We start from the raw sequence: 12,040 nt of genomic DNA on the forward strand, positions 1-12,040 counted from the left end.
AAGGCTCCGACCAAGACCGAATGTCGCCCAGAGAGAGAGAGAGAGAGAGAGAGAGAGAGAGAGAGATCTGAAAGTCACGGCTGGAAGAACTAGGTCTTATCAGCTCATGCGCATGTGCCAGTGAAAGTAAGCTGTGACGAACAGAGCGGCATTTCGAGATCTTTCAAGACACGGCCGATTTCAGAGGATGATTTTAAATGGGTTCGGTGCCTTATGGTGAATTGGTGTACAAGAAAATCAGCTGGGAATCGAGTTATTTTACTAGTAAGCTTTAAGTTTGTAAATAATGGTTTTGATACGGAGCATTGTGAATGAATTGTTTTAAGCGAATCGAGTTTTTCATGTTTGTAATGGGACTAAACCTACGATTGGTTAAATTTATCTTACAAAGAAAGTAAGTTCGATGTAATCCGGGATATTTCAAATATCTACTATGCGTAAACATTCTTGAACTCTCCATGGTTATAATCAGGAAGTGGGTATTTGTATTTACAGTATACGCAAGCTGGTTTCCTTCCTGATAAGAACGTGGTGGTTGTGATAGCAGGTCTTCTTCACATCTGGTGTTCCTTTACCGCCATAGAGACTCCAGCGATATGGTCAATATTCTGTATAATTGGTGGCATAGTAAGGAGACTATGCACACGTCCAGTGAAGACTACGAATGTTCTGTGTTTTAGGTGACAAGATGTCGCGCCTGTTTTTGATAGTGAGTCAGCGAGTGGATTAGCTCATCTTGAAGTTAGTCAAGGTGGTGAGATCTAACATTTGTAGAGTATCGGTCATTTGCCCGAGAGAGAGAGAGAGAGAGAGAGAGAGATGGAGATGCCTTCAAGGCAAGCAGTACTACGGGCCTGGTAACTTCATCATAAGTACAACAAAAACTTGATTTTGAAAATGAAAAATGTCGAACATTTTGTGCGATTATCATATTATACACACAGCTTCTGCTGAAAACTGCTCTCTCTCTCTCTCTCTCTCTCTCTCTCTCTCTCTCTCTCTCTCTCTCTCTCTCTCTCTATATATATATATATATATATATATATATATATATATATATATATATATATATATATATATAAAATATTTATTTATTTATTTGTTTTGCGTGTCAGGAGATGGGTGTTACGAGACGCTCTTTTTGTTGTATTTTTTTTTTTTACGTGTCCCACATAGGCTGGTGGTTTAGGTTAATAACAGCGTGTGGCTGGTAGTTCTCATTAGCTTCACTCCTTTCCCTGAAGGCGTGCGTTTGCTAGCTTTTGATGCGTGCCAAAGGACAAGTAAAAAGGGTGTAGTGTATGTTTCACCGTAGAAAAATTTTTTTTATCACTGAGTCTACAATCCTTTAAATTTAAGTTTTAAGAAGGTTCTCTTTTGTGAAATTTATACCGCAACTCGGAGAACAGGATTGTTATGTGGAACGTGAATAGATGTTCTGCTGTATAATTAGGGCAATCATTATGCGATACACATACTGGTCACAGAAATAATCTGCCTTCTAAATTTATGTAATTATGTTGATACATCAGCAGTGTTCTTTGTTCAATAGTCCAGTATCTAGATAAGCTTAACTTTTTTTTGATAAGATAGAAAGGTGCATTTGGATTGATAAGCTAATATTTTGTTGAGATACCATTGGATTTTCCCGAGAAGTTGCCAGAGCGAGTATTACAAGCTTGTTATATTGTATTTTCTTGAAGAAAGCAGTAGTTAATGCTACTGTGTACTTTGTAATAATATATATATATATGTGTGTTTATGTATGTACATGTTTTTTTTTGTATATTAACCAACCTTTTCTTGATGAGGTTATTATAAGTAGTGGCAATACCTTTTTGGACATTTAAGTCAAGTCTGTGCTTATGTCGACGTATATGCGGTACTGATTTTTCTTGTAAATCAAAAGTAAACGATCAATAATTGTAGTATGAATTTGTGAAGCACTGCTGTGTGGGGGCTTGGTTCCTGACGCGCTCACCGAGAAACACTCATTATAGCTGAGTATTGCAGCAGTCCTCAATCGAGTCTAGTGTTGTCTATTTGTAGGCAGCAAGGGCTCTTTTCTCTTGCTCCCTTCCCTTCCTGTCTTTTTCCATTTCCTGTTTTGCCACCAAACAGAGGTACGTTTCTGGTGTGTGTGTGTGTGTGTAAGAAAATTGCTTACCTCAATCAGAGCATCTCTCACATGGTGCGGTGCACTGTAGCCATTAGTAAAGAGTGCCTGCGGCTTCCATTTTGCCCATACCTACACCACTTTTTATCCTTATTGTCTGCCTGCATTCCCTCTTTTCTTCAGTTTTGGTGTCCAACCTCTTTACTACGATTTCTTTTGTCTCTCTCTCTCAAGTGCCGTGTGGCAAGTGTCCTAGTTCTTGGCTTGACAGCCCAAATTCCATAAAATCACTTAAATCGATCATTTTCTGCCAGTTTTAAAGCTGATGTATTCAGTGTAGCGTCACCCAGTCGTTTTCGATTATGATTGGCTGAATTTTATGCCGCATCGTTAGCAACAATGAGCGATGTGATCCCTCATCTTTTAACCGTGTGTTCATTCTTACTCCATTATATTATTTTTACTTATACCAAGACTGTGTGCTTCATTATCAGGTATATTATTTCAGTTAATTAATAGTGTTACTAAAAGTCTTTTTTTCTCCCTCTCTTTCAGGCCCTTAAAGATGAGATGGCCGAAGTCACCGCCGAAATGGAGGCCCTTGATACGGGGGAAGACAGGTAATAGGTTTGGTTTTATTTTATTAGTATTTCCGTTCTATTAAATTGATGGGGTTTCCCAAAGAGGCGTTCCTTGCTTCCCACATTTCCAGCTTTACCTTCATTGATCTCATTACGTCCAGCATTTTTCAAATGATATAAGATCCCTTTTGAAAGGCTTTTGAAAAATTCGAGTGCCATATTGGCATACGTACCCCCTTGTGTTTTTAAGCACGTTGTCCCAGTAAGTATACTAAACACTGCCATCTGTGCAAAATGCACGAGGGATTCTCTTTCCATATAGGAAAATAAAGTATATGTTGTGTAGAAAATTTTTGGTTGAAGGGGAAGTTTATCAATTGAATAATGTCCACCACCTGAACTCCATAGCTCAAGACAGTCATGACTCGGTTGTTGGCACTCCATGGTTAGGTTATCGTATTGCCAGATGTCTCCAGTCTTGAATTTATGTAAAGCTGTTCTTATTGCCAGTTGCTGCTGACCTTTTTTATGTGCCAAAAGATTATTGCCTTAGATGGCTTATGCTATCTGATGTGGGATTTTAATACGCTATTAGGAGTTTCATTTCCAGTCGTTGAATTACCTTAGAATACCTTGGCTAAATAATGAAATTGTGGAGTATTTTTTTATATTATATGGACATGTCTTCGGATCTGTGGTTTATTTAGCATAACTGTAATGCATAGCAGTTAAAAGGTTATGGTGGCTGGGGTGATTTGAGATTCCACTCTTGCTGAGCGTCATATTACTATTGCTATCTCCCCAAGAATTCTTATTCAGAGTTGACCTGAAAAGATTCATGAAATTAGATGCAGGGAAAATTGACGGTGTTTTTAACCGCGTGTTGCTCGGTACGGAATTCTTGAAGGACCCTATTTTTGACGTGCGACCTTCCTCAGAGGAGGGGTTGAGCAGTGAAGCTTTTTAAGTTCACCATTTTAGAAGTGCGTGCCTTGCTTCATGCTTTTTGTTCTTGTGCGTAGGTGCGCGCGTTCGTCGGTATTGCAGAAACGAGACGATGATGAATGGAATTGTCTCAATGGCACCGTTTCCTTTCATCTCTGTAGATTCTAAAATAGTAATAAGTACGTTGTGCCTTTTGTGGTTATTTATATTCAGTTTCCCATAATACTCACTGCTATTACGACTGGAGTAAGAAATTTATATTTTTGTATCTCTGTTTTATTTATAGATGATTATGTCTATGTATGCTGTAGACCAGTTTGATTGTCTGTAGGGGATTATGTATATAAAACATAGGACCAGTTTTATTTATGGACGTGCTGTAGGTGATTATGTCTACAATACATAGGACCAGTTTTATTTATAGACGTGCTGTAGGTGATTATGTCTATAATACATAGGACCAGTTTTATTTATAGACGTGCTGTAGGTGATTGTCTATATAATACATAGGACCAGTTTTCATTTGCTCCAGATGCATGGGACATCTCGTTCTTTGTTCTCGAATTTTTATTCACGGTTGGTTTGACGAGTGTCCTTGAGAACTTCGCTTGAACTAACTGTCATAGCGTTCGTAAGGCGACTGTTGTGGATAACGTTTTTCCGTGTAGACTTAATCAAAGGATTCACAGGAATGGCTATTTATACGCCAAGGAGATGAGCTTTCTCCCAAAATCTTACTTGTTTATCGATCGGATTTCATTTAATCTTTGATAATGATGATGATACTTGTCTGGGCACTGTCGTTACGACTTGGTACATTCTTACGAATTGAAACATTTTATATGAAAACATTTATGTTGTATTTCTGGGTCTTAGTGTAATTTGGCCCATTTCAGAGCCTTGGAATTTATGGTACCGTACTACCATGATGGGAGAAAGAAAGTTCTGTTACTGCAGGTTTCCTACGCCCTTCCTCAGTTAAATATATAATACAGCACTTTGGCAGAGTAATATATATATATATATATATATATATATATATATATATATATATATATATATATATATATATATATATATATTATATATATATATATATATATATATAGAATTGAGGTATGTGCCTCTGGGTGGGGGATTTAACCTACCAATATTTTAGATGTCATCGTTTAAAAGTCATTCTTTTAAAAAGGAATAACATTCAGTCAGAGACATGGTGAATTATGCTTTGGATTGTATATAGATGCGTAAAAATTTAGTATGGTGGTATATTCCCTGCAGTTATTGTTTATTAAAAATCTCAGAGGTTGGCTGCTCAGATATATATGGCTTTTCTAAAGAGGCCGAGCGTTAAAGAAATCTCTAGGGCACAGGAGGATGAAAGCAGTTCGCGGTGCCCGAGAGTAAATATTTACTCGATCGCTCTCAGTCTGCGCACCGGATGCCACCTTCGATGGATGCGCTGCTGGTATTCACTGTTGTAACCAAACAGTTCACTAAGGCTCGCTCGCTCTCCGTCATATAATATATACGTAGGCTATGTATTAGGAGTCGAGAACATTTATTTAAAAATGGTCGTTCGTATCTTGTAAGTTTACAGGTTTAATAACAGCATGGTTCCGTCGAACACTTAAAATTTAATTGCAAGTTGTACCCTGTTGTTGACGTGGAACTGACCAAGATAAACTGTTGGTTTAGCCTTTAATACAGTAGAATACCAGCGAGATGAAGAAAAACTAGAAAGGTGTGTACCTGGCGTGTCCTTCAAGGAAATTCCCGTCCACTCTCGCCACACGCTCACACTGGCTCGGCTACACACCCGGTTGGGTAAGAGCGATCCCTGGGTTTCTTGGAGATCTTACGTTTCCTAGAACACTGCAGTGACGAGGTAAATCCCCATCTGAATCTAGCACTTGTGAGTAAGAATGGGAGAATAATGGTAATTGCCGATGCTACCTCACATCCCGAAGCGTGCTCTGTTGCTCAATGATGGTCATGCCACAAGAGTCGTCCAGGGCAGGGTTCCAAACACAAAAGGAACAGGATTTGTAGCTGCTTCTTGAAACATGGTTCTGGGAAGAAAAACAAGGAGGGCGATAACGAAAATTATTTGGCTTAACAGAATTGCTCAAATTGTACTTTTCAGGCATATATTGACCTTGGTGAGCCCTCCCCCCTAAAAAAAAAAAAAGTAAATACAATTTATGGTCGCTGGACCCTAAAATTCAAGATGTAAGTGATTTCAATCGAAAGGTCGGTACACTATGTATTGAAAGGTCGGTACACTATGTATTCCTTTCTATCACATATTGGTACATTCAAGAATTTGCGTTTCTTAAAAACTCCTCTTTGGTGTAGTAAAATTCTTCATTATTATTTTATTTTTCGTTGTAGCCGCTTTACATCATCCCTAGAAGGGTCGGCCACTTAGGTTAATACCAACCCTTATGGTTGATTTCTTTTAGGCTAAACAATACTTAAACGAGCTCGTGCATTTGTGATCAGCTGGTAGAGCCAGTTATTAGTATCTTTAATCAGTAATGTATACCTGGCCAGTTTCTTTTATCTCATTTTATACCGGAACTTTTTACTACAAATTTTTCGACCTTCCCGGATGAATTGGGACGGTTTTTTTTTTTTTTTTTTTTTTTAGATCGAGACATTTTCTAACGAGGCTTTAAATAACAAAAGTTATCTCAGCTTTACTTGGTTGTATATTTAAGAAGAGCAAAAAAGCAGAGAGATGGCTTGAGCTGGTATTGTTGGTATTAGACTTGATATTATTCTTGTAAGGGGTTCGTGTTATTTACTGACTGTCAATTCAGCACAGCAAGCATTCAGTACTACTTCGATTGAATCAGGGGAATAATAATTTCTTACGGAATTTAGAAATGCTGTTCACGTCATTTTTAGGAGATTTATATGTAACAAGCCTACTGGGGCCATTGACTTTGAAATTCAAGCTTTCAAAGAATATAGTGTTTATATTTGAAAGAAGGTACAGGAGATAATAGGAAATATAGTAAGAAGGGGGAACTTATTAGAAAAGGAAATAAAAAGAAAAGTTAATAATTAATAGATAGACAGAAATATAAATATATTAAAATGCAAAGGGAATCGTGTTAGGGTAGTAATGCACTGAATCTTCGCTTGCACATCTATGAAACTATAAATTACACCCGACATCCGCGTACCGTTACGATGTATGACACACCTACGAATCGCACTTGACCGTCGTCAGTTGATTCGCACTACTAAACCCTCCATATCGTCGTCATGGAAAATGCGTTGTACTGCAGAGGATGTTGGGTTTGCCTTGGTGACAGTTAGTGTGCGCCGTGGCCTAAATTCTTAGAAAATAAAAGCGCTAGATTTTATCAGTGCACATACAACACACCTAAGTATTCAGCACATTCGGCGACAAAGGCACTGCTTTCTCCACCTTCCTTGTTTATCTCCAGCGTACCGGTTTTCGTTACACAAGTCTCAGCCTGTTGTATATTTTCACGAAATTATGCCGTTGGCTCTCTTTAACTTTTGCGTAGCCAGTAGCTCTGTGGTGCAAATGAAGTATGGGAGAATGTGTAAGCCGTGTGGTGACGCAGTTTTAGAATAAGGAAAAATTAGTTGTCTTCCACTTTGTACGAATATGGAAAAAGGTCGCTTTTATCTTTTCTCTATAACACACTATAATACAGGTAGTTGGGTGACGGAGGTTACCAAGTTGCATATAATCTTAACTTATTAATAATCTTTCACCATCCATTATCCATTCACTGGCTAATCGACTGTAATTTAACCTTGGGAACGAGAGAAGAAATGATTTTTTCAATAAGTTAACGAATTGTGTTTTGTAATGTTTTTTTTTCTTAAGGATGAATGCCACTGCTCAAGAAGATTTTAGGTTCGTGTTAATAATTCCTTGTGTACAGTATTTTCAGAGTAAATTCTTTGCTGATGGATAAGCCTATTATCTAGCTATTTAGTATACAATTTTGAGTTCTTCTTGGTAGACAGGTGGATGCTGTGTAAGTTGAGATAGGAATTCGGATGATGTAGCGTGGCTACGTTCATTTGCGCCATGCTTTCAAGGGGTGGAGAATTTGGTGCACCTATCAAGTCCTCGTCCAGTATTTGTACCCGGGTCCATTTGCTTAAAGGAACCAAACCTTAGATGATATTCAAAGGTTCAAACACTTGTGTGTTTCTTTACCACAAAGTCATCCTCGGCTTTTGATGAAATTTAATTTTGCAGTACTGCGACTTCGAAGTGCCCATGCAGCTTTCCACTTTTGGTTTAAAATCCTTGACTAATATTATGTTAATACACGAAGGTTCAAGATTTAAAAATTCATGTAGGTTCAAGATTTAAAAATTCATGTTTAACGTTATATTGTTCATATTTAATAAAATGGAATGGAAAGGCTAGGGTCGTTGGAACGTTGGTAAAACCTGCCAACACTTCAGTAAAATAGAGATCACTTAGTATGAGTGTACTTGACAAGAGTTCATATTGAGACCGTTGGGAAAGAACCGAAGTTCATTGTAAGAGGATTAGCCTTCGTTTAGTTGAATTGCTTAATATATATACAGTGTATGTATGTATTATATATGTATATATATATATATATATATATATATATATATATATATATATATATATATATATATATATATATATATATGTATATATATATATATATATATATATATAAAGTTGAGGATCTCTTTTAGTTAATATTTTTCTAGAACGAATTCTACTAGCAAATTTTGCATTAACACAACTAGAAAAGTGGTTTTAAAAAATGCGTCCTCCTGTTAAGGGGAAGAAGCGGGGATTAAAAGGCACAGATCTTTGAATATATGATCTAAGACGATGTTACAATCCGAATACTGAATTAGTATAGGCCACCTTTGCCAGCGGGAACAGTTACGTATTGGGCTTCTGTAATTTAAGCGTCTGATTTGACAGAACATAGCCCACCTGCCTCTAGGCTACAGTTGCACAGTTGAAGCTGATGCCTACCGCATTGTTTGCTCACATTCGCCAGCATTTAACTGTATCTGGTAGTTTGTCACACCTGCGATTCTCGCAACCCATTGTGATACTTCCGCCCTAACTTTGAGCAAAGTATAAGAAATGGATTAAGGTTGTGACTTGAATGCGCTAACTGTAAATATACTTCAAGTTTGTTTTGGTTTGCTTTGGTTGCCAGCAACGTCACTGCTATTGAGATGTGGTAACATTGCCCCCATAAATACGTAGAACCTGTCTGTGTCACCTTGAGAAACAGGATAGCTTAAGGGCTAAGCGAAGATATGCATAATTTTTTTTCCCCATAATTACCGCTTCGAACTTGTGTGTCCCATAAGGTTAAAAGTAGTTGTTCGTAATTAAATTTTTTGTCCTTTTTGACGTTAGATTTTAATATGGTTTTTCTAATACAAATTCCTTTTTCGTTATTAGCTTGATGCTTCGCAATTTTTTTAGCAGTTTTATGCGTTTTACTCCTTAATCTTACTATTTTTTTCAAAATAATCTTACAATTTTTTCAAATTTTATCTTGTTGTGTTAGTCCGGTACTGGTTTGGTTATACACGCACTATGTGTATGGAAGTGATTGAATATGACGCAAATGAAAGTAAAGCGAAGTGAAACTCACCGGATAGTCACTTTAGATCATGAGAATACCAACTTGATATTTAGCTTTCATACAGTTTTTATCCAGTAACTTGATAAAAGCAATGTGTAAGTGCTTGAACAGTATTGCTTTTACTAAGTTTGTGCATGTGTATTTTATATACTACATAATGCAGCTATTATAGAAATTGGTTATTTAATTTATCGCAAGACGTGTTATAGATGATTTGTTCCACCATAATTTTAGGATTAGTGTTCCTTTTTCTGTACCGCAAAAAAAAAAAAAGAATAATTATTTACAATATGCTTTATCTTGAAAGAACACTTCCAACAGTTAGTGACAGCATCGCTTTGTGGAACAGAATACTGATCCCTTATGTATTCAACTACTGAATGTGATGAGTCACGAGGTACAAGTCCAGTTGGACGGGATCTGAAGGTTACTAGTTTGAAATTTTCATGGGAGGGTCTGATTTACTCCAAGTATGCTTTAATGTAAAAGAAAATGATTGCAATTAAGCAAAATGTAATTGATTGCACGAAATGTTCATAATGAAATTTGTACTTTTTATAATGTTTGTATTTAACTTAAAATAGAGATGATTTTTCTTAGAAGCGTACTTTTTCTCCACAGTAAGAACAACCCGAAGAGTAAACAGATGAGCATCGGTCGTAAGAAGTTCAATATGGATCCCAAGAAAGGTATTGAATACCTTATTGATCATGGCCTCCTCAGAAACACACCTGAAGGTGAGTTCTCAATGTTACAAGTATATGGAAGATATTGCAAAATTGTAATGGTACACGATACTTCAGCTTCAGAACTAAATAAAGTATTTTTTCAAGTTACTTGATTTTTTCAGTTAAGTGAAAAATGCATTGTTTAAAAGTAAGTTTTGTCTGAACAGTTAGTGCTCTCTTTAGTAACTATGTTATTTGGAGTATGCAGTAGTAATATTTAAAAAATAATTATTTCTGTAAATACTTGATTCAATTGAAGCTATTATAAATTAGTTTCTGTATATACCCAATTTTTTTAGATATTTTAAAACATCACTACAGGTATTGGATAATTTATTATTGGGTTTTTAGTTTTAGGAGAATCTATCAGTAGGCTCTTAGTATTATCAGAATATTAATCAGCTCTTTGAAGTACTAGTTAAGCAGTTCCCAGATTTATTAATCTTTATTATTAGTCACTAAAAACACATTACATGTAATCAGATTTGTGTGTATTGTAAACCATATCAGATGACACTACATAAAATAAAATATTAGTGGAAAGCAATGTAGTCATAACAGAAGATTTTCTAGGTGACTACAAAAACTGCATGCAAAGGATGCTCATGATAAAATTGTCTACTGTAACAATACCCAATGGATTCATAAGTAATAATCAAAGAAAATACCGAGGCAAACAGTTATCATGAAGGATGGCAGCAGAAATAGAGCACTGAGTCTGTTTTATCTATTGCCTTTATACACACTGTTTAGAAGCAACTTGCATCTCTTCCTGGCTTGCGTGCCTTGCACTTACAAATAGGACTTAATATTGTCATCTCATCCAGGTGTATTTTTCACCTGTAGAAATAATTTTTTGATGTAGGCAGTCCCTGGGTTATGTCAGACTTGGCTTATGTCATTCAAATCTTACGGCGCTTTTCAAGTATATTCATCACAATATCGGTTCTGGGTTACGGCGGATGTCCTGAAGTTATGTTGTTTCAGTCTTATGGCGCCGTAAGTGACGAAAGACTGGAAGCAGTTTCTGAGCTTGTAGTTGACTGGACAGTGACCTACTTTGGGTCGCTCACGCAATGTAGCAATACCAAGCAAAGGCCTCACTCATGTGTTTGGGTGTTCAGCAACTTTTTTTTTTTAATGTGGTGTTCCGACTTAAATCATTTTCTGACTCCTGTCACGCCTCAGTAGTGGAACTCTGACATAAGTTGAGGACTGCCTGTATAGAGCCAATTTATGAGTCTTGTAATAGGAATTAATTTTAATTCTTTCTTTTTCTTAATTCCTTCTTAGATATTGCCCAGTTCTTGCACAAAGGGGAGGGTCTAAACAAAACAGCAATTGGAGACTACCTTGGGGAACGAAATGAATTTAACCAGTCTGTGTTAGATGCTTTCGTTTGTCTCCATGATTTTACGGATCTCATTCTCGTTCAGGCATTAAGGTGAGTTTCATTCACAGTTGAAAGTTGATGTGGAGGAAAATCCAGGGTAAGTTGCCTTTTAAAGACTTGGAGAAATGCGATACTGAAAAGTGCATGATTTGAAGAAAATTAGGTATCCAAGGCTTAACTGCTTATAAATAGATTGTGTTCCCTATATCTGTTATTAATATTGTATTTATAATACTGTAATATAAATTTACCTCTCTTCATATAGAAGATTAAACATTAAATTAATCCTTCTCTTGGGTTTTACAGACAGTTTCTATGGAGTTTCCGTTTGCCAGGTGAGGCTCAGAAAATTGATCGTATGATGGAAAGATTTGCTCATCGTTACTGTGAATTGAACCCCTCAATCTTTCAGCACCCTGACACATGCTTTGTGTTATCATTTGCTATAATTATGTTGAATACTTCATTACATAACCCAGCTGTAAAAGACAAACAGACAATTGAACAGTTCATAGCAATGAATCGTGGTATTGATAATGGTGATGATCTTCCAAGGGAGTTGTTGGAGGTAAGGGGTTTCCTTATTACTGTATTCATAAACTTGAATATTTTTACAGTACATG

At 36.6% G+C, this 12,040-nt stretch overlaps 1 protein-coding gene across 24 annotated transcripts in view; it reads left to right on the plus strand.

Moving 5' to 3' along the window:
* The window catches only part of step (cytohesin steppke), a 596,835-nt gene that overhangs the window by 579,593 nt on the left and 5,202 nt on the right, over window positions 1–12,040 (plus strand). For all 24 annotated transcript variants that reach the window (XM_067132815.1, XM_067132808.1, XM_067132816.1 and 21 more), the window contains 4 exons: window positions 2,672–2,736; window positions 9,918–10,033; window positions 11,318–11,468; window positions 11,724–11,985. In XM_067132815.1, the coding sequence (XP_066988916.1) occupies window positions 2,687–2,736; window positions 9,918–10,033; window positions 11,318–11,468; window positions 11,724–11,985 (579 nt within the window). In that variant the 5' untranslated portion in view covers window positions 2,672–2,686. The remainder of the gene's footprint in view (window positions 1–2,671; window positions 2,737–9,917; window positions 10,034–11,317; window positions 11,469–11,723; window positions 11,986–12,040) is intronic.

Source organism: Macrobrachium rosenbergii, chromosome 32 (assembly GCF_040412425.1).
Source record: "Macrobrachium rosenbergii isolate ZJJX-2024 chromosome 32, ASM4041242v1, whole genome shotgun sequence".
In the NCBI taxonomy this organism is placed as follows: domain Eukaryota; kingdom Metazoa; phylum Arthropoda; class Malacostraca; order Decapoda; family Palaemonidae; genus Macrobrachium; species Macrobrachium rosenbergii.